Source organism: Mastacembelus armatus, chromosome 8 (assembly GCF_900324485.2).
Source record: "Mastacembelus armatus chromosome 8, fMasArm1.2, whole genome shotgun sequence".
NCBI classification, from domain to species: domain Eukaryota; kingdom Metazoa; phylum Chordata; class Actinopteri; order Synbranchiformes; family Mastacembelidae; genus Mastacembelus; species Mastacembelus armatus.
This window is the reverse complement of record NC_046640.1, coordinates 8698554-8720251: the sequence shown is the minus strand read 5'-3', so window position 1 is coordinate 8720251 and position 21698 is coordinate 8698554. Positions and strand designations below refer to the sequence as shown.

General features: G+C 40.1%; 2 protein-coding genes across 4 annotated transcripts; one reads left to right on the top strand and one right to left on the bottom strand.

Moving 5' to 3' along the window:
* Positions 1-949: 949 nt before the first annotated feature.
* grna (granulin a) lies at positions 950-12814 on the bottom strand. Its single transcript, XM_026325022.1, has 23 exons — positions 12694-12814; positions 11917-12057; positions 10776-10913; positions 10524-10652; positions 10127-10208; positions 9170-9276; positions 8810-8963; positions 8590-8718; positions 7908-8005; positions 7557-7793; positions 7206-7442; positions 6855-7091; positions 6504-6740; positions 6153-6389; positions 5802-6038; positions 5451-5687; positions 5100-5336; positions 4749-4985; positions 4398-4634; positions 3882-4208; positions 2893-3129; positions 2492-2743; positions 950-1776 (listed from the first exon to the last, which is right to left on the bottom strand). The coding sequence occupies exons 2-23, from the start codon at positions 12055-12057 to the stop codon at positions 1636-1638; spliced, it is 4305 nt and encodes a 1434-aa protein (XP_026180807.1). The 5' UTR covers positions 12694-12814; the 3' UTR covers positions 950-1635.
* Positions 12815-13988: 1174 nt separating this feature from the next.
* Positions 13989-21318, top strand: slc25a39 (solute carrier family 25 member 39). Of its 3 annotated transcripts, none has more exons than XM_026325718.2 (12): positions 13995-14255; positions 16132-16237; positions 16642-16701; positions 16910-16960; positions 17653-17762; positions 17876-17943; positions 18281-18405; positions 18482-18655; positions 18902-19011; positions 19457-19538; positions 20003-20083; positions 20182-21318. In XM_026325718.2, exons 2-12 carry the CDS (start codon positions 16141-16143, stop codon positions 20298-20300), a joined length of 1077 nt encoding a protein of 358 aa, XP_026181503.1. In that variant the 5' UTR covers positions 13995-14255; positions 16132-16140; the 3' UTR covers positions 20301-21318. The 3 variants fall into 3 exon arrangements, with proteins under 3 accessions (XP_026181505.1, XP_026181503.1, XP_026181504.1); XM_026325719.1 differs by lacking the exon at positions 13995-14255 and adding an exon at positions 14730-14819; XM_026325720.2 differs by lacking the exon at positions 16910-16960 and having other exon boundaries at positions 13989-14255.
* The last annotated feature ends 380 nt before the right edge of the window (positions 21319-21698 follow it).

Sequence of the window (21698 nt, the reverse complement as noted above, 5' to 3'; positions counted from 1 at the left end):
TAGGGGGCGCTATAGGCAGCTCTGTTTGATTAAAAATGTACCAGGCGCCTGATGGGTGTATTTTTTATTGAGCATGTTTTTTTGTAACACTGCAGAGGGCTACATTATACTGAGATAATTTTTTAATGTTGTGTTGACTTTGTTTATAGGCGTTGGGGACATATCAAACATTTATTGTACTGTTGTTCAGGTTTTTTTTTTGGTTTTTTTTACATGTTCTGCCATTACACTTATGCTGCTGGACAGTAACAGTATATTGTTATATTATTCCAGTGTGCAGATATCAGCTCCTTCCTCATACTGTCTAGAACTGTAGTGTGGATTTAAAGTACAAAGATGAAACAATGCAGCTGCAAGGAACACGTCTCCACTCACACTGTAATTGTAAAACACAAATACTGCTTATGCTCAGCTGCTGCAACAGTATGTTGAGTAATCGTGTTACTTCTGTCGGTGTTTTGAAAGATTAAAAAAACTGTCTCTTCTGACCAAAATAAGAGTAAGACATTTAGTGTATGTAAGAGTAAACAGTAATAATATAATTATTTGTTTATATAATTATTGATGCTCACCTCCACATGGTGAAGCCATATAATTTCCCCCATCGGGATGAATAAAGTATCTATCTGTCACTCTATCTATCTATCTATATGGTATTGACATCAAATTAGAGGCATTCCTCAAAATGTCCTTAACTGTCCTTAAATGCCTCCTTTTCTCCCATGTTAGAGCTCAGCATTTATTATACGTCCACAAGGAACCTGTAAAGAATATTCAAACAAATAATGCAGTGCATTTTAGCAAATCATTACTTGTTATTTCAGCAGTAAGGAATTGTTGAAGTAAAATATTGTTAGAATTAATGTGATTTTATGGGAAGAAACAAATTATTTCTAAATTGTATGTAATAAAGACAGTTGATATCTTAGATCAAGAATGATCTGACAAGTTGTAATGTCATCACTTGTTTATTGGTTTTATAGAGGAAAGGTAGCTGTCTGATTTCTTAACCCAGCCCCATGCATAACCCATGGTCATGTGTTCAATCCCAAATTAACAAAAGGTGAAAAAATTAAAACCCTGCCGATTTCAAATTATCATTCCAGGAAGATGGCACATGAAATTCTCAATTCAAACCAAACTACTCAGACAAAGCGCTGCACATTTATGAATGTATGAAAATGTCAGACTGAACAGAAAACACAAACTTAAACTTAAACCTTCATGGTGAGGTGGGATTACACAACAGTTTGCCTACATTATTCCCCAGATAGAGATTATTACAATTGTGATTATTGACAGAGGGAGTGCAACATGGAGTGGACAGGAGTGCAACATGGCAGTGAATAAAATCATATTGACTATGGAGTGTTTAACTTCATGGGGCTTCATAAACTGAACATTATATGTTAGATATGAATTAGATACATGTAGATAGAAACTTAAATCCAAAGATCACAGATCTTTGTAACCTCCAAAGTGCAATTCAGTTCCACAGTCTCCTTTTAATTACTTACCAACATCCTCTACTGTAAGAACAAAGCATTTAAAATTATTATGAAATCCCTTTACATTATCCCCAACTAGTGCAACAGTAGTACAGCAGTACTTAATGGCAGTGCAGTGATGATGTTTTCATAGAAGTAGAGCTTCCTTTTTGTTGGAGAACATTTGCCAGTTGTACCAGTGCAGTCTGGTGTCCTTGATGCACGTTCCACCCTCGGTACAGCTGTAGCCAGAGGGACAGCAGTATTTCATATCGCTGCAGCACACCGCCTTTGGAGAAAACAGTATTATATTATTGTATATGTTTCAATGGTGGATTATTATTATTTTTGCATTATCATGTAAGCTGCATTTCAAAGCTGTGTAGTGTTGGTTGGTCTGATTTAGAGCAATGTGCCACATCGTTATAAACCAATGTTTTATATTCAATACCTTTAAAGAGTAAAATAAATGTAGTCGTGTAAATAGTATAACATGTTTTCCTCTAAATCAAAATGGTTTATTAGTATATTGCAGCAAAAAAGGAAATGCTGCTGAGTAGAAATACCTAAAATCTGTACATAAGTAAATGTGGCTTCACTGCTGCTGTCAAAATAGAGACAAATATATGGCATCTATTTTCTGTCTCCTCTTCCTGCTGCAACTCTGACCAATATGCAAATTGGGCAATAATGACAAAAGTAATACCACATTACTTTTGTTTCAGTACCTCAATGTGTAAGTCTATGCAAGTAGAGATTTAATGCTGCAGTAGGTGAAGCGTATTTAACCTACTATGCTTTTGGATGCAAAGTAACATACAAAGCAAAAAGTCAATATTTCTACTTTCTATTAGAGCTTTGTGATGCAAACGATTCGTTAAAGATCTATCACATGACCAAATTTGCTTTCTTGTGCTTTTTTATACAATTCTTGGCAAAAAGAAGTACTTCTCAAAGTGCTAAATTCTTCTTTTAAAGGTTGAAGATACTACCATAAATCATACATTAGGAAGTGGACAGCAGCCCCATGTAGTGGCGGACATCCTGCAGCAGGTTGTTCCATCTTCGCAGCTGGTGTGTTCGTCACATGGGATATCCTTTAAAGGACTGGGCTGGCGTTGATGCTCAGGCAGGTAGACCGGCGTGAGTGGGACAGTTTCCAGCGGCAGGATGATGAGCTTCTGACAAGACTGGGAGGCAACATTACAGGTGTAGCCTTGGGGGCAGCAGTGCTCCTTATCAGGACAGCAGACAGCCTGCAGACACAGCATGCAGAAGGTGTAAATGATGTTCCATATTTTACTAAGCAAATTTGACGATTATGATGACTACTGATAGTGCATTTTATATTTTCATATCATAGCAGCTGCTCTCTCTCACACACACACGCACACACAATGCTCACATTTTGTAGTGGACAGCAGCCCCACTCTCCCGTGAAGAGCCTGCAGCAGCTGGTGTGTTCAGGACACTGATTCAGACCGTCACACTGCACAGAGCTGGGTTGAGGCTGGACGCTGGTGGTGGCTGGGAGCTTAGTGTACCATGGGATCACCACTTCTTCTTTGACACACGAGGTCCTGAGCTCATCACACTTGTAGGAGGTGGGACAGCAGTGGTTGCCATCAGCGCAGCACACCGCCTGGGAAGAAGTGAAAGTGAAGTGCTAGTTTCATATCATCAAACATATTTTTCAGTTCCTCATTCATCGTTAGTGAACAGGATAAACCTAGAATAATGAAAAACATGTGGGCTGTAAAAATATTCTCAAGGAAACGATACGTTTTGGACAGACACTGTCTAAAATCTTGTTTGTGTCATTTGACTATCATGTCAGGTGAGTTGAGTCTTTACAAAGAAGCTGCAGTAGAAATTCACGTAGCAAATAAAATTCTGATTCATCTTCATGCTTAAACAAAACAGACATGATTTCAAAACCCTCTTACAATTACTTAATTATTTAAAAGTCACAATACTTTGCTACAAACTCAGTGTAGCAAATTTACGTTCATGGATTCGAGACCATAATGGGTAATAATTCTTTTTTGGGGGACAACAAGTTTCCTTAAGTGACGAATGAGTTAAACCTTTCCAGCATTTACATCAACAATGGTTGCCAGACTGCATTCCTTAATGATGCTACCATAAAAATGCTTTTCAGTGTCCAACATATTAGATACTTTCCTAAAGGTACTTAACTGATGTCACATATCTCATGATGTGTTGTCACATGTACAACTCATTACAAAGGTTGATGGTCTATGATATGTTCTGTTCTAAAATATATTGGACTGTTGTCAGGAAAACCAAACCTACACCTTACAGTCATACATTTCAATCAGAAATTTCAGAATAAAAGTAACCAGAGGTCGATGAAAATTTGAAGGTGCTCACATGTGGAAGGGGGCAACAGCCCCACTTCTGAGCCGAGGACATGTAGCAGCAGGTGGTGTGCTGAGGGCAGCTGGTGTGGTCGTCGCATTGAATCCTCCCCTCCACTTCTTTATTCTCCTTCTCGTCAGGCTCCCCCTCCACTGTTTGCATTATGCTTGTGACTTGACCTTCAGTTGTAGTGGCCACCGTCGTGGGTGCTGCTGTGGCAAATGCTGGTACCTTCAATTTCATGGGTGTTGTGCCTGAGGAGTTCATACACTTGAGGCTGGACAGATCACAGATGGTGCCAGAAGGGCAGCAGTGTTCATGGTCATCACAACAGACCGCCTTTCATAAAAAGAAATTCTTTCAGTCCCAATCATAAGAATATAGAAGTTGTAGCTTCAAATTTACAGTAAGTTTACAAAATAATTCTAATCATTTTTCATATGAATGAGTCATTGAAAACACCTTTCACATTAAAAGTTTTCAATATTTAAAGAGTGGTTAAAGGAAATTGACAGACAGAATGTTTACCTCTGGTAGAGGACAGCAGGCCCATTGGCCGTCTTTGGTTTTACAACATGTAGTGCCATCTGGACAACTGGCAGTGGAGTCACATTGAACATCCCCTGCCCGAACACCCAGCCTGGGAATTGTGGGTACCTTCTCCAGCCAGGGCTCAGAGCTTGTGCCGTCTTCACAGGTCTGGGCAGTCAAGTTACATTTTTTACCCTTTGGACAGCAGTGTATGAAGTCTTCACAACAAACAGCCTGGGAATTGCATGATCAGACAGATAGGAAATCAGTCATTGAAAACACCTTTCACATTAAAAGTTTTCAATATTTAAAGAGTGGTTAAAGGAATTTGACAGACAGAATGTTTACCTCTGGTAGAGGACAGCAGGCCCATTGGCCGTCTTTGGTTTTACAACATGTAGTGCCATCTGGACAACTGGCAGTGGAGTCACATTGAACATCCCCTGCCCGAACACCCTGCCTGGGAATTGTGGGTACCTTCTCCAGCCAGGGCTCAGAGCTTGTGCCGTCTTCACAGGTCTGGGCAGTCAAGTTACATTTTTTACCCTTTGGACAGCAGTGTATGAAGTCTTCACAACAAACAGCCTGGGAATCGCATGATCAGACAGATAGGAAATCAGTCATGGAAAACACCTTTCACATTAAAAGTTTTCAATATTTAAAGAGTGGTTAAAGGAAATTGACAGACAGAATGTTTACCTCTGGTAGAGGACAGCAGGCCCATTGGCCGTCTTTGGTTTTACAACATGTGGTGCCATCTGGACAACTGGCAGTGGAGTCACATTGAACATCCCCTGCCCGAACACCCTGCCTGGGAATTGTGGGTACCTTCTCCAACCAGGGCACAGAGCTTGTGCCGTCCTCACAGGTCTGGGCAGTCAAGTTACATTTTTTGCCCTTTGGACAGCAGTGTATGAAGTCTTCACAACAAACAGCCTGGGAATCGCATGATCAGACAGATAGGAAATCAGTCATTGAAAACACCTTTCACATTAAAAGTTTTCAATATTTAAAGAGTGGTTAAAGGAATTTGACAGACAGAATGTTTACCTCTGGTAGAGGACAGCAGGCCCATTGGCCGTCTTTGGTTTTACAACATGTGGTGCCATCTGGACAACTGGCAGTGGAGTCACATTGAACATCCCCTGCCCGAACACCCTGCCTGGGAATTGTGGGTACCTTCTCCAGCCAGGGCACAGAACTTGTGCCGTCTTCACAGGTCTGGGCAGTCAAGTTACATTTTTTACCCTTTGGACAGCAGTGTATGAAGTCTTCACAACAAACAGCCTGGGAATCGCATGATCAGACAGATAGGAAATCAGTCATTGAAAACACCTTTCACATTAAAAGTTTTCAATATTTAAAGAGTGGTTAAAGGAATTTGACAGACAGAATGTTTACCTCTGGTAGAGGACAGCAGGCCCATTGGCCGTCTTTGGTTTTACAACATGTGGTGCCATCTGGACAACTGGCAGTGGAGTCACATTGAACATCCCCTGCCCGAACACCCTGCCTGGGAATTGTGGGTACCTTCTCTAGCCAGGGCACAGAGCTTGTGCCGTCCTCACAGGTCTGGGCAGTCAAGTTACATTTTTTACCCTTTGGACAGCAGTGTATGAAGTCTTCACAACAAACAGCCTGGGAATCGCATGATCAGACAGATAGGAAATCAGTCATTGAAAACACCTTTCACATTAAAAGTTTTCAATATTTAAAGAGTGGTTAAAGGAATTTGACAGACAGAATGTTTACCTCTGGTAGGGGACAGCAGGCCCATTGGCCGTCTTTGGTTTTACAACATGTGGTGCCATCTGGACAACTGGCAGTGGAGTCACATTGAACATCCCCTGCCCGAACACCCAGCCTGGGAATTGTGGGTACCTTCTCCAGCCAGGGCACAGAGCTTGTGCTGTCTTCACAGGTCTGGGCAGTCAAGTTACATTTTTTACCCTTTGGACAGCAGTGTATGAAGTCTTCACAACAAACAGCCTGGGAATCGCATGATCAGACAGATAGGAAATCAGTCATGGAAAACACCTTTCACATTAAAAGTTTTCAATATTTAAAGAGTGGTTAAAGGAATTTGACAGACAGAATGTTTACCTCTGGTAGAGGACAGCAGGCCCATTGGCCGTCTTTGGTTTTACAACATGTGGTGCCATCTGGACAACTGGCAGTGGAGTCACATTGAACATCCCCTGCCCGAACACCCAGCCTGGGAATTGTGGGTACCTTCTCCAGCCAGGGCACAGAGCTTGTGCTGTCTTCACAGGTCTGGGCAGTCAAGTTACATTTTTTACCCTTTGGACAGCAGTGTATGAAGTCTTCACAACAAACAGCCTGGGAATCGCATGATCAGACAGATAGGAAATCAGTCATGGAAAACACCTTTCACATTAAAAGTTTTCAATATTTAAAGAGTGGTTAAAGGAATTTGACAGACAGAATGTTTACCTCTGGTAGAGGACAGCAGGCCCATTGGCCGTCTTTGGTTTTACAACATGTGGTGCCATCTGGACAACTGGCAGTGGAGTCACATTGAACATCCCCTGCCCGAACACCCTGCCTGGGAATTGTGGGTACCTTCTCCAACCAGGGCACAGAGCTTGTGCTGTCTTCACAGGTCTGGGCAGTCAAGTTACATTTTTTACCCTTTGGACAGCAGTGTATGAAGTCTTCACAACAAACAGCCTGGGAATCGCATGATCAGACAGATAGGAAATCAGTCATGGAAAACACCTTTCACATTAAAAGTTTTCAATATTTAAAGAGTGGTTAAAGGAATTTGACAGACAGAATGTTTACCTCTGGTAGAGGACAGCAGGCCCATTGGCCGTCTTTGGTTTTACAACATGTGGTGCCATCTGGACAACTGGCAGTGGAGTCACATTGAACATCCCCTGCCCGAACACCCAGCCTGGGAATTGTGGGTACCTTCTCCAGCCAGGGCACAGAGCTTGTGCCGTCCTCACAGGTCTGGGCAGTCAAGTTACATTTTTTACCCTTTGGACAGCAGTGTATGAAGTCTTCACAACAAACAGCCTGGGAATCGCATGATCAGACAGATAGGAAATCAGTCATTGAAAACACCTTTCACATTAAAAGTTTTCAATATTTAAAGAGTGGTTAAAGGAATTTGACAGACAGAATGTTTACCTCTGGTAGGGGACAGCAGGCCCATTGGCCGTCTTTGGTTTTACAACATGTGGTGCCATCTGGACAACTGGCAGTGGAGTCACATTGAACATCCCCTGCCCGAACACCCAGCCTGGGAATTGTGGGTACCTTCTCCAGCCAGGGCACAGAGCTTGTGCCGTCTTCACAGGTCTGGGCAGTCAAGTTACATGTTTTACCCTTTGGACAGCAGTGTATGAAGTCTTCACAACAAACAGCCTGGGAATCGCATGGTCAGACAGATAGGAAATCAGTCATTGAAAACACCTTTCACATTAAAAGTTTTCAATATTTAAAGAGTGGTTAAAGGAAATTGACAGACAGAATGTTTACCTCTGGTAGAGGACAGCAGGCCCATTGGCCATCTTTGGTTTTACAACATGTGGTGCCATCTGGACAGCCTACTGTTTCATTGCATGGAACATCATTGCCTTGAAAAATTATCAATAGTTAATTTTGTGCAGACACGCCACACCTGCTGGAATTTGCCCTTATTAAGTGAAAAAGTATAACTGAATTGAATACGAAAAACTACAAACAGTATTGCTGTCAACATTAATGTAGCAAAAAACAGAGTAAAATTAAAATTGAGGTAGCCAGTATTGTAACATATTCATACAAGCAGAAGCACACAGGTCATACCGTTGCGTTTGATAAATCCTATAAACTTCTTTTATCTGATTACCAAAATATGATACATTGCTGGTGGTATTAGCTGACAGTCACTGGTAACTTTACTCAACAAGCTTTTACCACAGCATATGTTTTTTCTTGTCATAACAGGAAATTCTGTAACAACCAAATTATCTGCCTAAAGAAAATTTTGTTAGTGAGTTCGGACCATAAACTACAAGATTTTTAACCTGACTGGTGGATCAAAAGCATCTACTATGCATTTGGTGCACAACTTTGGACTTGTGACACATTTGTGATACTTTTCTACTTTATTTTTTGGTGTACTGTTTGTACATAGCTTTTTTGTGCTACATATCTTCATACATGATTAAGATCTTACCACCAGCTGCCTTAGTGACAGATAACTCAGATACTTCCTTCTCTGAAAAAGGAAGTTTATTCACTGTGGTGGCTTTGTAGGTTTTTCCTGATCCACCATTATCAATTGCCTGCGCAGTCACTTGTTCATCTGTGGAAGATCAGGTACAGTCTTAGAAAATGATAAACCAGAATCAGGAAGCATCTTGTTGTTGTTTCCAGAGAGATGAAAATTTTCTTACTTTTCTGGTTCTCCCAGTCTGCCCTTAGTCTGGCAGGGAGTTTGGCCCACATTGGCAGCTCTTTTCTGGTTGATAATGAAATACATTTGGTATGTTCAACATCACACATGCTCCCTTCAGGACAGCAATGCAACTTATCCTCGCAGCACACAGCCTGTCAAGACAATAAAGTCACACTGAGTATCATTTTAGAACCAGACATAAATGATAATTAAGTCATAACATGTTGAGGCAGGACATGCAAATACATTATTTGACTTTTTACTCATTCATAATCTCACTCATGCTATGGAGAAATGTTAGCATTAAACTGTTATCACACTGTGTATGTCTGTAATGGAAGGAGTAACCATTTTGTACCTTTGGCATGGGGCAGCATCCCCACTTGCCTTCTGGGGTTTCAGAGCATGTGGTTTCATCTGGACACTCAGACACTCCATCACTGCATAGAACTGTAGTCACAAGCTCTGCAACATAACAGGAATATCACATTAAAAATGTCTCTATCCTAAGTTAAGGTGGTTTTCAATAAATTAAGCAAAGTTTACAGCAAGCTTATTATTATATAACTTTTCAATAGCAAAACTAAACTTGAGACAAATCTATAGGAAATGCAAGGGAATACAAGAGGTCTGAATAGTTCATCCCAATATTACAAAATCACTTATTTTAAGAAACACAAAGCCAGCACAGATATTTGGGAACTTGACTGATGTGTTTCACTTTCTGGTCTTTCTAGTTTCAATTAGGAGTCTGCCTTGTTCTCCTTTGTTTTAGCTGTATAACTATTTCCATTTATCTTATAAACTACCTAACCTGTTAAAACAAGAGTAGAGCAGTTGAGCCAACATTTTCTAAATCCTGTTTTCACATAAGCCATTTCATTGATGATTTTATTTAAATGATACTAGGATGATTTTGTAACTGTTACAGTATGAAATTTTGAAATTTAAGTCTTAGTCTATAACTACATCAATATTTCTGTCTTGGTTTGTGGCTGACGCTGAGCCTGACATTTAATTTAAAAAAAAAAAAACAAAACAATTACTTCTCTTTTAGATTTGTTTCACAGTAGGGAAGTTTACATCCAAGACACTCATTTGTAACTGTACTTCAGTACTTGTATGGGACCCTAGTCACCTGGTGCTTAAAACATTTTGTTGTTCAGATAACACAGAGGCAAACAGAAGAGGTCCAGGAATGGAGCCTTGGGGTACACCACATCATTTCTGTACAATCAGCCTGTCCTATAAATAGGATTCACAATTTTTCAGTACGTCTAATAATATTATTAAATAATAAATAAAAAAGTTTCACCCTTTTTAAAGCAAGAGCGGCTGTCTGTACTGCACTGGTGGCCCTCAGGACAGCAGTGTTTACCATCAGAGCAGGGGACTCCCTGTCAAGAAGTTAGGCAATCAAGAACGATTCACTTAACAAATACTATACAAACTCAACTGAATGCCTTTTGGGTTTCCTCCTGAAATCATTTTTATTCCTTCATTCATAAATTAAAAGTTTTATAAAGTAGTTTCAGTTTTTATTTTCTTTTTTAGGTTTTTTATTGCACTTTTATATTACTTCAGTCACTTTTATGGCCTTTAAGCAAATAACTCTAACCCAAAAATGTCAAATTTATTGTATCACAACAATTTAAAAATTATATTTTTATCAATGAAAATGCATTTGATATTTGTGTTGGATAAGTTATTACCTGAGCCAGAGGACAGCAGCCAAACCTTGTCAAGGCCCTGAGACAGGAAAACTCAGGTGGGCATTGTGACTGATCAGGACAGATGTTATCGTTTTCCTCCCCCATATACGCCTTAATCATCCTGAAGGACTGCGTAGACAGGGTGGGGAAGAGGGGCAATCTTACCATAAGCACTCATCTTAAATTCTTACTCAGGAGGATCCAATCTACATTTATAAAATCATATTAACAACTGATGCTTGTCATTCTTACTTTGGAGTGTCTGGGTTGATCAGTGGAAGCTCGTTCCACCCAGGGGATGGACACAGTGGAGTTCACACAACTGGCTTTGGCCGTATCACAGATTGTGCCCGTAGGACAGCAATGCATATGATCCCCGCAACACTCAGCCTATGAGGACAACAATAGGAGCACTTTGACTACCAAAGCTTTAAAACTGCTATCACACTAGATAAATGTACCATGAGCTTTTATTTGACTCATAAAATAGTAACACGCGACAGAGGAGGAATAATAGGCCTACCACTATACTGCCTTAACTATTTTTATTTCAGAGTACTAGAGAATGCTATCTTATATGTACATCTAACTACATGATAGTAAGTTCTTCCTTTGACCATTTTTATAATTATCTTGAAATAAATATTTCAGTGAATTCCACTAGATTCAAAAGTTGAGACAGAATTTAACTACTGTTACTAAGCCAGGCTAATTTCTGGTAGTACTAGTTTAGCTGCTTTAATTCTGTATTACAACTGTATATATTACAATAACAATAAATGGTTTAAAAGCAAAATACATATCAACAGGTTGGATTCAGCTCTTCACTAATTCTGACTCAATATAGGTACTACAGTTTGGTTTTGCAGGGCAGTGTGCAGAAATCAACTTAAATAAAATTTAAAATTTGCTCTAGGAATCACTTCAGAGACACCCGCAGGTCTCTCTCCACAAATGGACGTTGTGTCTCTGAGCAATATTCGTAAACTCTTTCAATCTCAAAATGAACATCCAGATGTTTCCTATTATACAAAAGATGTATTAATTCAAGGAAGACTGTGCATACAGCTATCTACAAAGCATCTATACACATGACTACAAACATGGCATCTCCACTTGTGAATGTTACTGCTAAAAGAACAAATGATAATATAAATATTTTATATCATATCAGAATCAGTAATGTGTAGCTTGGCTTCAGGTAGTTACTTTGAAAATATCATGGGGAAATTGAGGCGGAATCAGGAGTTAAAATTGATTTATGGATTTATGTTTCAGTCTAATTTTATAAAATTACTCTACAAAAGAAGAGCTATTGTGATTACTTTCCTCTAACTCAGTACTTGGTGTTTGCTCAGCATGCACAACATGCTGGTGGTGCAACCATACCCACCTGCTCAAATGGGCAGCAGTCATAGCCATCGGCCGGGTTGTTGCAGCAGGTTTGACGTTTATCACATCTCCCACCATCTGGACACTCATCAGCAGCAACCAGGGCCAGGAGGGTCCAACAGATCACAACCCAACTCTGCATCTGCACAAAGGGGGAAACGCACAAACACAAAAGATATCAAAAAAAAAAAAAAGAAGAAGAAAAAATGAAACTGAAACTTGCAACTGAGAACACCCAGCCACCCATTCAAATCAGAAATGATTCTCTTGCACTAAATGCCATGAACACTGATGTCACCGAGAATATAATAAGCATGCTCAGAAATGTTTTAACATGCTATGAATTACTTTTCAGTTAACGTGGCTACAAAAATATTCGCAGGGATTATCCTCAACCAACGCAAAAACAGAGATACTGGTGGAGAGTTTGACTAATCTAATAGTCGATGTCACTGCACTTCCTATAGAGAGTTGTTCCTTCTTTTTGCTTTTCCACAGTGAATAAAGTCAAACAAAAAATGACATTAGATTAAATAAATCACCTCACTTTCAGTTTCGTTTAGCTTGCACATACAAAAGAAATAATTTCTTCGATACCATTTTGTCTATAAATCTCGGCTACTGATAGTTTTTTACAAAACGGTGTTTCCAGTCGGTGAAGATAATTGTTTTAATCTAAAAGCAATTATAAAGAGGTTGTTCATCGAAACTACTTAACCAATCGAGCAAGGATTGCGTGATTTTCTTAAGATTTAAAAGAAGTTTATTGTGCTCCTACCTTGGTGGAAGAGCGAAGCGCTGTTGTGAGCAGTCAGGTGTTTCACAAGTGGCTCGCCACAGTTTAAAGCAGCGACAGACAAGTGTCGTGAACACGCCCCCGGAGACAGAAAGAGTGGAGAGGAGAGGTGATTTCCTCTCAACACCATGGTACCGCCTCTCCTGGGTTTTTAATGGATCGTTTTATTGGATGGATATACGACTATGGGTGTAACAACAGAGCACATTCTGATTGTATGTTTCATTTCACAGAGACACCAGGCGGCGCCAGATCTACGGCAGCCGCAGAGGCGGGGGGCCTGATAACGCTGAAGTTGCTGTTTATTTGGCTTGTGTTACCACTATTTAACTTATCGTAATCATACATCCACCCATCCGTTATTTATACCCGTTTACTCCTTAACCAGGGTCACAGGGATCTGCTGGAGCCTATCCCAGCTCTCTTTGGGTGGAAGGCAGGGGTCCACCCTGGACAGGTCACCAGTCCATCACAGGGCCACATAGAGACAAACAACCTCACACACTCACACTCACTCCTATGGGCAATTTAGAGTCACCAATCAACCTGACATACATGTTTTTGGACTGTGGGAGGAAACCAGAGTACCTGGAGAAAACCCACACAGGCACAGGGATAACATGCAAACTCCACACAGAAAGGCCCCTGATGGGTTTCAAACCAGGAACCTTCTTGCTGTGAGGCAACAGTGCTAACCACTAATCCAGCATTCTGCCCTATCGTAATCATTATCGGTTTATTTTAATTTAATTGAACAGAGCAATGAAATTATCTCTTTTTTGCATTTAGTTTCATAAACCCGAAGCACAGTTTTAAACAGTCTCTCCAGAAACATGTCCAGATGTGAGCCTGTTTGGGTTTTGACGCTGGTCGGACGTGTGCGGGGCGTGAAAAAAAGTGGTGCAATTTCCACTTTTTCTGATTTCACAAACACAATAGATGGTCACAAATCTGCACGTGTATTTTCAACAGTTACCCTTCGTCACTCATGTGTTGTGAAGAGCATGTTTAAGATAGACCTAACCTATTGCGACATTTCTTTATTCATGGATCCTTTACCTGGGACGTGTAAAGCCAATGTAAAACAGTCGGTCAGTACGCTATCTGTGTTTCTTTTCCTGTGTACTTTAACCCTCCGGTGAATCGGAAACTCATTTAAGCGTCGTCGATTCCTGACACTTGAACGCAGATCTCCAAAACATCTGCACCGGCCTCCCTCAGGTCTGGGAGGTGCGGCCATCTTTGAGGGGAATGTATTCAGATCTACGCCGTTCCGGGGCGTGCGTGCACGTTTTTGTGACTCGTGCGTATAAACGACCTCGAAAGAAGCTCCGTCCATAACATGTTTAGCTGCGGGTTATCTCCCGATGGAGACCCCGAGCGAGCCGCGGCACAGTCGAGAGACTTAGCGTTAGGTCTTAGGCAGTATTAGGCAGCGTCAGCAGCCTCGGTGAAATGGCCGAAGGAGCCTGTTTTTCACCCAGTGACCGTAGAAGACCCTGCACACTGTCAATGGTTTCACCACGACGCTGGCAGCTGTAGAGGTGAGCCTAGCTTGTTGTCCTAAAAACGTTAGCTAGCTAGCTAACAGTTGCCTCGCTGCACTGAAATATTGACACCTAGAAGATAAAGCATTTCCCGCATGTTTGGCTCGATACATTCAGTCTGTTGACTTACTGACTTTCAAATCAAGTCTTCTCCTTTCTCTGGTTGGGTTTAAAATGCATTTATTTGGGTGTAGGAAGTGAGCCAGCAAATGATGGAGGAAAGAACACGATGTTCACCTCACTTCACACAGGGTCCCCTGGCTCTTGTAAAGCCTTATTGAGTTAGTTTTTTACATGTGCGTGCAGAAGCTCTGTGTGAAGTGTCTTCGAATTGCTGAATGCGGTTAAACATTAAGCTCATTTAATTTTACAGTCGTTAATGTGTGTCTCTGATATTAACATTAATTTGAGTCCTGCCAAGCATTAATGGCATGTTGTTTCAAAATCACCCAGCTTTATTTTGGACTCGGTTTGAGTTTGACTCAGGGACAGCAGTTTTCAGTGTGCTGTGTAAGTCAGCAAGAAATGTAAATACACATATTCTGCAGAGGAAGCTTCCAGGTAAGTGTTGTTACTTTTATTTAGTCTTATTTAGTGTTTACAAATGTACAGTGTTGTTGTATTTGCAGATGTACAGTTGTTGCACTGGGTGTTTGTTGTTTGATGTAGGGAAGGGAGGCTCTTCCTGAAGTCCACTATCATCTCCATTGTTTTGATTGTGTTCAGCTCCAGATCGTTGTAATTACACCACAGGTTGTAGAGCGAGCAGCAGCAGCAGTAGCAGCAGCAGCTGCTGGTGGGGGGAGGGAGGGACTGAAACCTGTTTTTTTTTTTTTTCCCAGCTTTTCACTTCAGCTCCTCTTAGCTACCCTGATTTCCTCGTTCAGTGTGTTTGGCCTGGTTGTACAGGATCGTGTTCCTATTCTGTAGGCCTCCTCCCTAGCATGATGAGTTTTACTGTGAACCAAGACCTGTTGTTGTTTGAGTATACACCTCTTCACAAATGTGGATCTATGTTGTTCAATGTGTAGAACAGGACTACACAATGAACCTGCTTGCAGTGTTGTGAAATTTAGACAAAGGTGGTAGAAAGACTCCAAACATCTTATTTAGGACACACCTTTTAGCTCCGTTTGTTTGTTTTTTCGGCACTGATGCAGTGAGTTCGAAGGTGTCTTGCAGATTTTTGGACAGATGTACTCTATCTTGAGCCAGGTGGCTATAACTGTCAAACGAAATAGTAATTTTCTTGGGTTCTCTTTATTCCATTTCACATTTGGCTCATTTAAAGGTTGTTTATCTGCAGCTACCCAGTGGGTCAGGAGGCGAGGCTCTCACTGTATGGTGAGGTTGGAGACATGTGCATCATAGATAAGCTATCGCAGAGTCTCAAGGAGCCCATTATAACAACTCCACCTAGATTGACCCGTCTTATGTACATCAAGGAAGTTTGGGCTTAATTTTAGGGCTGCAATTAACAAATATTTTCATTACTGATTAATCTGCAGCCTGTATTCTCTATTAATTATTTAGCTGTTTTATGTCAGAAATTAACCAAGATCACTTTTTTTTTTTTTTTTTTTTTTTTTTTTAAACCTAATTTGTGTTGCCATGATAGCAATAGTAGGTGCCACACACTCAGTGCTTTGACATCACAGGACAATGAGCCAGCCTCAAACTGGGTGTTAGGTTCTTGATCCCATGGGACACCAACACTCCTCTTTAGCTGTTTTTAAACAGCAAGGAAACAGACACCTGGCTATAGCAAACAAGGCTTAGCTGCAGTGTTTGACAGGGTCAGAAAACACCACTGTGAAGTTTAGTTCCAGTATTGTGTCCTCTGTGTGACATGGTGTGGTCATTGGTCTGACAGGTGAGCAGGATGGAGGAGCGGGCTGTCAACCGTCCTGTGGCTCCAATTTCTCCAGTTCAGCAGATGCTGGCCTCTGGCTCTGGAGCCCTCCTCACATCTGTTTTTGGTAAGGTTATAAACATGAAACTTTTTTCCAGTGGGGTTTCCAGTGTTGTCTTATCACATTTATTTTTATTTTAAATTAGTCTGCAGTTTATTTTCTTTTTGTTTAATGTTTTAGTCTACATAATGGCCACAAATGGTAAAAACTGTCCAACCCAGTATCTGGTTCCAATATGACGTTGTCTCCTGTATTTTTGTCTAGATAAAACAAACAAAGCAGGAAATCGTCATCTTTTTTTGCCTGGTTTGCATTAAAAGTTCTGATTTTGAAACAGTTGCAGATTTTGTTTGGGGATAAGGGGTCAATGGAGTGATCGTTGCAGTTATCATTCACCTACTTGGTTTAATTTTTTTTTTTTTTTTTTTTTATCAAAGCCTATTGTAATTAGCCAATGAATTTGCTTACAGTCACACCGCTGGACGTTGTGAAAATCCGGCTGCAGGCTCAGCAAACACCCTTCCACCAAGGTAGGTAGGACCAGAAGCATGTCTTCCTCTTTAGTTTTAGATCATGCATTAAGTTAGAAAATAAAACACTAACTTGCTTTTAGTGGTTGCTTATTGATGTGTTGGCTGTTTTTCTAACTTTACTGTTTTGTGCTTTTTGCATTGTCTTTATCTCGGGTTTTTATGCTTTGTCTTTTTTATATGTTCTCCCTTTTGGTTTGTTTGACAGCTTTAGCCTCTGGATCTCCTCCGTGGGGTGGTGTCATCCACCCTTCCAAATGTGAGTATCTGACCCACCCAGTGAATGCTACGACATGGCTATGATTTAAAAACATGAGGGTTCACCAAGCTTGCTGTGTATGTCTATGCGCTGTGATTAACTAACATCTTTTGCTGATAATAAAATAAAAGATTTTACAATGTGCGTGTTTTTGTCTCACCACTTGGCCATCAGTCTTACTCATTACTTGATTTCTGATAGATGCCAGGCCTAAAAGCACAATTTAATACTGTCTGGGACAGTCTCCTATCTGGTTACTCCAGCTAACAAAAAGCAACATTGTTATGATTTCCTAGAGGTACCCAACTCCCCAAAATTCAGCCTTTCATCCTGAAAGATTTCCTGTAATCCCGCTCACTTGCAAATTTTTTTTGCTGCCCGTGATGTTGCCACAGGTAAAATTAGCAGTGGTCAGTCCAAAACCAGGCTTAAATAAATGAGTAAGCAGTGACAAGGGCAGCCTTGACTTTATCTTTGGAGCAGCTGTGGGGTCATTGTCATTGCATTTATTATTAATCACCTTTTATCTGTTAGAAAACTGCTTCATTCAAATTATACCTTTCTATACTTGATCACAATGTTGTTCTGTATTTTTAATAAATTGCCTGTAATTTCTGCTAAGGTCATAGTTATTTTATTCATTGCTGACATTTTTTAACTCTGCCACCTGCTGGTTGTTCTGTCTGTTACAGGGAAGTGTTTCCTGTATTGTAATGGACTCATGGATCACATCTTTGTTTGTCAGAATAGAACCAGTTGCACCAACTGGTACAAAACATCAATGCATTTCAGTGGGACTCTTGTGAGTACTAGTGGAGTGGCTGTAGACAGTTGCAGCTTACTTTAATCACAGTTCATTTGTAATAGAAGATGAATTAAAATGTTTTTTTTTTTTTTTTTTTTCTTGTGCGACAGGATGCTTTTGTTAAAATCACTCGCTATGAAGGACTCAGGTCTTTGTGGAGTGGCCTACCACCAACGCTGTGAGTATCAAAACTCATCTAGAAAATGTTTTAGCATTTTACAGTTGGTTTATTTTGAGTGCTGTAACTTTAAGAATAAAATGTTTTCTTTGTAATATTTACTCTGAGTTAGCAGTAATTTTAAAGCACGTTTTACAGGTTTTAAACATCTGCTGGTGGGAGGAAACCTTTATAATAGCAGCAAACAACTGACTATCAAGTGTTCAATTATCTAGTACAAGACCAAACTGACATGTCTGTGATGAATTTACGTTGACATTTCAATTTTTTGATAGGCAAAGTTGTCATTGATATGACATACAGTGTATATTTCAAACCTGTGTGTGTTTGAATGTAGGGTTATGGCAGTACCGGCCACTGTCATCTACTTCACCTGCTATGACCAACTGCGTGACTTTTTGAGATATGGCTTGGGTTTTCAGGGCAGCCATATCCCGCTTGTTGCTGGTGGTCTGGCCAGATGTAAGTCTATTAAAAGTACAAACACACACACAGATATCTCTCTGTAATATGTTAATGGTATTTTGACATCCAACAGTGGGGGCTGTGACAGTGATCAGCCCTTTGGAGCTGTTCAGGACTAAGATGCAGTCCCGTCGGCTGTCGTACAGAGAACTGCAAGTGTGTATCCGCGGCGCTGTGGCCCAGGATGGCCTGCTGTCACTGTGGAGGGGCTGGGGACCAACCGTTCTCAGAGATGTACCCTTCTCTGGTGAGGGTAACACCACAGAACATATTGAGTAAACACCTGTAAAGGGAAGTTCAATCTAAGATCTCTGCAGTGTTTAGTAACACATCCTGTGTTTGTGGCTGAAATAAAAATGTCATGGTAGTTAGATTTACAGTGTCTGAGAAGAAAATAACAGCGTTTCACAATCCTTATCTGTGAATGGCTAAGATGACTGTCATGTGACAAGCAAAAAAAACAAAACACATCTTTGTTTGTGTGTACATGCAGCTCTGTACTGGTTTAACTATGAACTGGTGAAGACCCGGTTGTGTGAACAGTCCCAGATGCCTCAGGCTAATTTCTCCATCAGCTTTACTGCAGGAGCCCTCTCTGGTGCTGTGAGTATTCGCCATCAGTGGGAACACATCAGTGCTCAGCAAAATAAGTATGTTTTTAATTATTCTTTGCACCACTTTGTGGAGCATTTATCAGTAAAATAAGTAGATCAGGAATCCTGATAAGATCTTATAAATGCCTGCATATAGTCTGGCATATTTTCTGCTTGAACTCAAAAGAAAATACTTTATCTAAAGAAGCAGTGATGTTTATGCTGTTAACTCTACAGAATATATTGTTGGAGATACATGTAGAGAATTAGGCCAGTGTTTCACCCACATTTGCGGTCATGCTTCATGAGCAGTAATAAAATGGTCTCCTGATATGGATGCCCGTCCTTCATCTACAGATAACATCTAAGGGGTTGTTGTGTAACCACTAGCTGCACTGGTCTGTGTAATGTTTTGGATATTGAATATCACTGTTCATATGTATTATGGTGTTTAGATTGCTGCAATCCTGACGCTGCCTTTTGATGTGGTGAAGACACGCAGACAGATCCAACTGGGAGAAATGGACAGTCTGGGAGGTCGGTTTCTGCTTATGTATGGAGAAGTAGGCAGCACTTCACAAGAGAAAGCAACTCAGTCCAGAGACTGTTTGATTTTCAAAAGCCCTACAGCTGAGCAGTGTTTGGGATATTAATGGCTTCTCTACATCCTTTACTATAATATTATAATATCATCAGTTTTCATAATATTAGAAGACCCTTCCAAGTTACCTATTGATGCACCTTCAAAAAAAGTTTTTGTTCCTTTGACACAAAAATGTGCTTGGGTGCATCAGAGGGTTGTTACTTTTTGCACACATTGTACTGATGCCCCTTTTTATTTTTTATTTTTAATCGAATCACATTATGACAAGAAGAATTAGAATTAAATCCAGTTGTGAGATAAAGATGCTTGCCCGTATTAATTCTGAAGTGTGAAATGTGGTTGTTTATTTTAAATACAGCCTAGATAATTCTTAATATTAGCTTGTTCTCATTCCTAGTTTCCTTGAAGAAAACCGCCTCCACCTGGCATATAATGAAGGAAATATGGGCCGAGTTGGGCTACAGGGGCCTTTTTGCAGGTACACACTGCTTTATGTTCAGAAAAAAATATATAAATATTATGTTTTGCTCAAACTCAATACTGATTTAAAAACGATGCAATGTGTGTTGTCTTCAGGTTTTATGCCCAGGGTGATTAAAGTGGCCCCAGCCTGTGCTGTTATGATTAGCACATATGAGTTTGGAAAGGCCTTTTTCCAAAAGATAAACCTCGATCGAGAGCGACTGGGATCCTGAAGGCTTTTGGTGTGGCACTGGGTGTTTCTCAGGGGAGAAGCACATGCAGATATTATGAGGGCAGCTGGGACAATATGTCCTCAAACAGAAGCTTGAGGAATTCAGCGGACCAAGATTTGATTTTGTATGAACACAAAAAATTCACACACAATTCAGGATGCCACTCCCTGCAAGTGTTTTCTTGAAATGTAGTGCAACTCAAGACACACCTAAGAAGATTATGAACACAATCAGCCTAAACAAAATGCTTGGACACTGGGACACTCTAGGATCTCTTGAGTCACAGACTTTGTGTGCTCACTCTCCTGGCAATGTGGGCATTGGTGAATACCTGTTAAAACTATAAGCGTGGACCTATGCAGAACTGTGGGATAAATTTCAATGCTTGATGGGGAAAATGTTAACCTTCTTAAAAACTGCAATTGCATCAGACTGTAGGAGTCAAAGGAAATGTTCTCATTCCTGTGTTTAAGCATTGCCTAAGACAAACTGCATGGTGTGTATAGCCACTTTCAATACAGAAGCTAGTTAATAAGCTGGTCTGACCTGCATTAGCATAATTGCATTACCCTGCATTCCTATAGCAATAAAGCTTGACATTTATCTACTGAGCAGATGACCAACAAATCTGTTTGGTATGCTGGTTAGATTTGGCCATTTGTAGCACTTTACATTTGCAATACAAGAGCTGTGAAATGAAATCCTACAGGTTTTTGTTTGTTGAATGTATACTGCTTTCTGTTCTCATAATTTGAGGTATATAATACATAAGGCCTCATGGTAAAATTGAAGTGAGTCAGAAAATTAGTTTTTATGGTATAAACAGGAATGAACTTTTCTGTAAAAATCATTACAGCCAGAATTTTTTTTTTTTTTTTTCCGAGAAAGGGATTTGCCTCCAGCAGACAGATCAACACTGGATCATAAAGTTAAATATTACTTTCTTTGGCTGAACGGTGTAAGATTGTGTACTTTGTTTTTATGAATGAAATGGTAATAAATATCAAAATTGCTTGACTTTTTTTCATGGTGTGATTTATTTCTTCTGGTGTTTGTAAATGACCACTGCTATTTGAAACAACTGTATAAATACACTAAATGAGAAGTGCTATATCATCAATAAAATATAAGAAAATACATTACATTTGTGTGCACATTAGAAAATGTTAAAGACAACGCTCCACATTGTAGACAATAGTTATACTCTGTAAATTAAGCAAACTTGCTTGGCACAACAGGGTAATTAGAACGTGTAATGTTTTATTTCCAGTCAAATACAACTACACATGCAGGAAAAACATAGGATGTGTAAATGTACCTGAAATATATTACCAACAATACCAAAATATTTTTAAAAATATAGAAATACATTTGTCTGAAGATACATTTTTAACAATT

Excerpts from the sequence above, each read along its gene's own strand:
- slc25a39 (XM_026325718.2), top strand. The coding sequence starts at position 16,141 with ATGGAGGAGCGGGCTGTCAACCGTCCTGTGGCTCCAATTTCTCCAGTT. Across the intron at positions 16,961-17,652 it reads TGTCATCCACCCTTCCAAAT|GGAAGTGTTTCCTGTATTGT; the intron begins GTGAGTATCTGA and ends TGTCTGTTACAG. Across the intron at positions 19,539-20,002 it reads AGAAATGGACAGTCTGGGAG|TTTCCTTGAAGAAAACCGCC; the intron begins GTCGGTTTCTGC and ends TCTCATTCCTAG.
- grna (XM_026325022.1), bottom strand. The coding sequence starts at position 12,057 with ATGCAGAGTTGGGTTGTGATCTGTTGGACCCTCCTGGCCCTGGTTGCT. Across the intron at positions 7,443-7,556 it reads CCTGCTGTCCCCTACCAGAG|GCTGTTTGTTGTGAAGACTT; the intron begins GTAAACATTCTG and ends TGCGATTCCCAG. Across the intron at positions 5,688-5,801 it reads CCTGCTGTCCTCTACCAGAG|GCTGTTTGTTGTGAAGACTT; the intron begins GTAAACATTCTG and ends TGCGATTCCCAG.